Source organism: Cebus imitator, unplaced genomic scaffold, assembly GCF_001604975.1.
Source record: "Cebus imitator isolate Cc_AM_T3 unplaced genomic scaffold, Cebus_imitator-1.0 Scaffold805, whole genome shotgun sequence".
In the NCBI taxonomy this organism is placed as follows: Eukaryota; Metazoa; Chordata; class Mammalia; order Primates; family Cebidae; genus Cebus; species Cebus imitator.
The window spans coordinates 32,799-35,550 of record NW_016108120.1 but is presented as its reverse complement, the minus strand read 5'-3'; the positions used below and the strand labels follow the sequence as shown (position 1 = coordinate 35,550).

The 2,752-nt window shown below is 62.5% G+C and overlaps 1 protein-coding gene across 1 annotated transcript in view; it reads left to right on the top strand.

Annotated features, from left to right (window-relative positions):
• Positions 1–2,752, top strand: part of PALM (paralemmin) — a 44,765-nt gene that overhangs the window by 31,244 nt on the left and 10,769 nt on the right. Inside the window, exon 7 of the mRNA XM_037735433.1 lies at positions 1,619–1,750. Within this exon, the coding sequence (XP_037591361.1) occupies positions 1,619–1,750 (132 nt within the window). The remainder of the gene's footprint in view (positions 1–1,618; positions 1,751–2,752) is intronic.

The window sequence follows — 2,752 nt, the reverse complement described above, 5'->3', positions numbered from 1 at the left end:
AAAAAAAAAATAAATAAATAAAGAGAGAGAGGCAGGGAGGACTGAGCTGCCCCCAACCGTGGGAGGAGTGGGGTGGGGGCAGGAGCAGGGGGCAGATCAGGAGTGGGGTCATGGACATGTGAGAGTGGGGCTCCCGTGGATAGATAGGGGTTGAGTCCAGATCAAGGTCCAGGAGGGGAAGGGCGTGCGGGAGATTAGGGCCCGGTGCCTGGGCGAGGTCCCCGCACAGGGCAGAGTTCAGTGAGGCAGCGGAGCCTGAGCACCAAGGCCGGGTGGGAGGAGGGGAAGGAGGAGCCTGTGGGGGCCGAGGGGTCGGGCGATGGCAGGGCTGTCCACAGTGGGGACTGACGGCCCCTCGGAGGGGGTGAGGGAGCAAGGCTCGAAGCTGTCGGGGAAGGGTGTGGGAAGAGGGAACCGCCCATGCGAAGGCCCTGAGGCCACGCCTCGCCTGGGCGCAGTGTCGGGGGTCAGGCCAGTCCCGGCAGCCGTGTCCGGCTCCCACTTCAGGATGGGGTCTCCGGGAGGTGGTTGAGGATCTGCGGTGTCTGGCGTCTTCCAGCAGGCCTGGGGTGGCGGGCAGCCACCACAGACAGTCACCGTTAGGATACAGGCTCTTGTGGTTTTTGCGGGGAGGGATTTTTGCAGAGCAGGGGTGAGCTGCTGGCTGTGGGGTTAGGGCCCTGAGAAGTAGCAATATTCATTTATCTCCGGAGGGACTCCTTCATTCTCTGAGTCCAACGGTCAGCTGGAAGGAGGCGTGGGGTCCTGGGAGCTGGGAGGGTGGGCAGAGGTCAGGCTGGGCATTGTGGGTCTGCAGACTGAGCTCTAGTCTCGGCCGTGATCCCTGGCAAGGCAGGGACTCCCTGGGACTCGCCTGCTCCTCTGAGGAACCAGCAATGGCGGGGCTCGGGAACTCACGTCTGTAATCCCAGCACTTTGGGAGGCTGAGGCGGGAGGATCGCTTGAGCCTGGGAGTTTGAGACCAGCCTGGGCAACATAGGGAGACCCTGTTTCCAAAAAAGATAAATAAATTAGCCAGGGAGGTCATGACTGCAGTGAGCTGTGATCGTGACACCACACTCCAGCCCGGGTGACAGAGGGGGACTGTCTGCATTTAAGAAAATAGGCCGGGCGCGGTGGCTCACGCCTGTGATCCCAGCACTTTGGGAGGCCGAGGCAGGCGGATCACCTGAGGTCAGGAGTTCAAGACCAGCCTGACCAACGTGGTGAAACCCCGTCTTTTAAAAAAAAAGAAAGAAAGAAAAAAAGAGATCTGGGAACAATTAAGGCTTTCCAGGTGGGCTGTGCTGGAACCCGAGCTGGACAGACAGGGGTTTGGTGGCCAGGCAGAGGACGCAGCGCAGAGGACAGGGTTGAGGACCATCTGGGCGGGACAGCAGAGGTGTTCAGACCGGTCGCCCTGGGCACTGGGGAGCTATGGCGGGATCTAGAGCTGGGGAGGTCCGCGTCGAGACGCTGCCCCGGCGTCCCTGGCTCCGCCTGCCCCACCGCTGCTTGGCTCTGCACTGCTGGCTCCCCCATCCCTGGCTTGGCCGCAGCCCAGCGGGGGACGAGGGGGCGGGCGGGCTGTGGCGTAACCGCGTGACTCTCGTGCCAGCCATGTACTCGGTTGAGATCACTGTGGAGAAGGACAAGGTGACTGGGGAGACCCGGGTGCTGTCCAGCACCACGCTGCTCCCACGGCAGCCCCTCCCTCAGGGCATCAAAGTCTACGAGGACGAGACCAAAGGTATGAACGAGCACCCGGCCCCTGCCCTCCCTCGGCCTGGGCCCGAGCCCCCGACGCACGTGCTCCCAGTGTGCGGCACGGTGTCCGCTCCTGAGTTGGGACCCCGATTTGATGGGAAGCAGGCAGCCGTTCAGGCCAGGCCCTCACCCCCTGCTGCCCACGGCGGGGCTCAGAGGTCGTTCGGCCCCGGCCCACGGCACAGTCATTCATTCACTCCAGAAAGCTGCCTGGAAGCTGGACTGGGTGTCAGGTCCCCAGCCGGGCTCTGGAGGGAAACCTGGAGGTGACTCAGTTTCTGTCCTCGCCAGGTGGCAGACCTGGCCCTTCCATCCGGAGCTGTTCAATGATTCATTTAAATAATAATTAGTGCGAACCCCTGTGCCGGGTCCCAGCACTTTGGGAGGCTGAGGCAGGAAGATCGCTTGAGCCCAGAAGTTTGAGACCAGCCTGGGCAGCATAGCAAGGCCCTGTGTCTACCAAAAAAAAATGAGCCTGCTGTGGTGGGGCGTGCCTGTGGGCCCAGCTATGTGGGAGGCTGAGATGGGAGGATCACTTGGGCCCAGGAGGTGGAGGCTGCAGTGAGCCGTGATCACACCACTGTGCCAGCCTGGGCAACAGAGTGAGACCCTGTCTCTTAATAGTATATAAAAATTTTAAAAAAGAATTGATAGTCTGATAAAAGTTACAGGAAATGCACATACAGGGGACCGTGAGAGGGTTTTGCAGGGCGGGGATGGGGCCAGGGGAGGCTTCCCAGAGGAGGGGAGCAGGGGCTCATTGGAGGCAGCAGTGCGTGGGAGCCGCAGCCCCTGCAAAGTCCCTGAGGTAGGATGGAGCTAGCCAGGCTGCAGGGGTGAGGGGAGTCGGGCTGCAGAAGTGACGGGAGCCGGGCTGCAGGGGTGCGGGGAGCCGGGCTGGAGGGGCGAGGGGACCTGGGCTGGAGGGGCGCGGCGAGCCGGGCTGGAGGGGTGCGGGGAGCCGGGCTGGAGGGGTGCGGGGAGC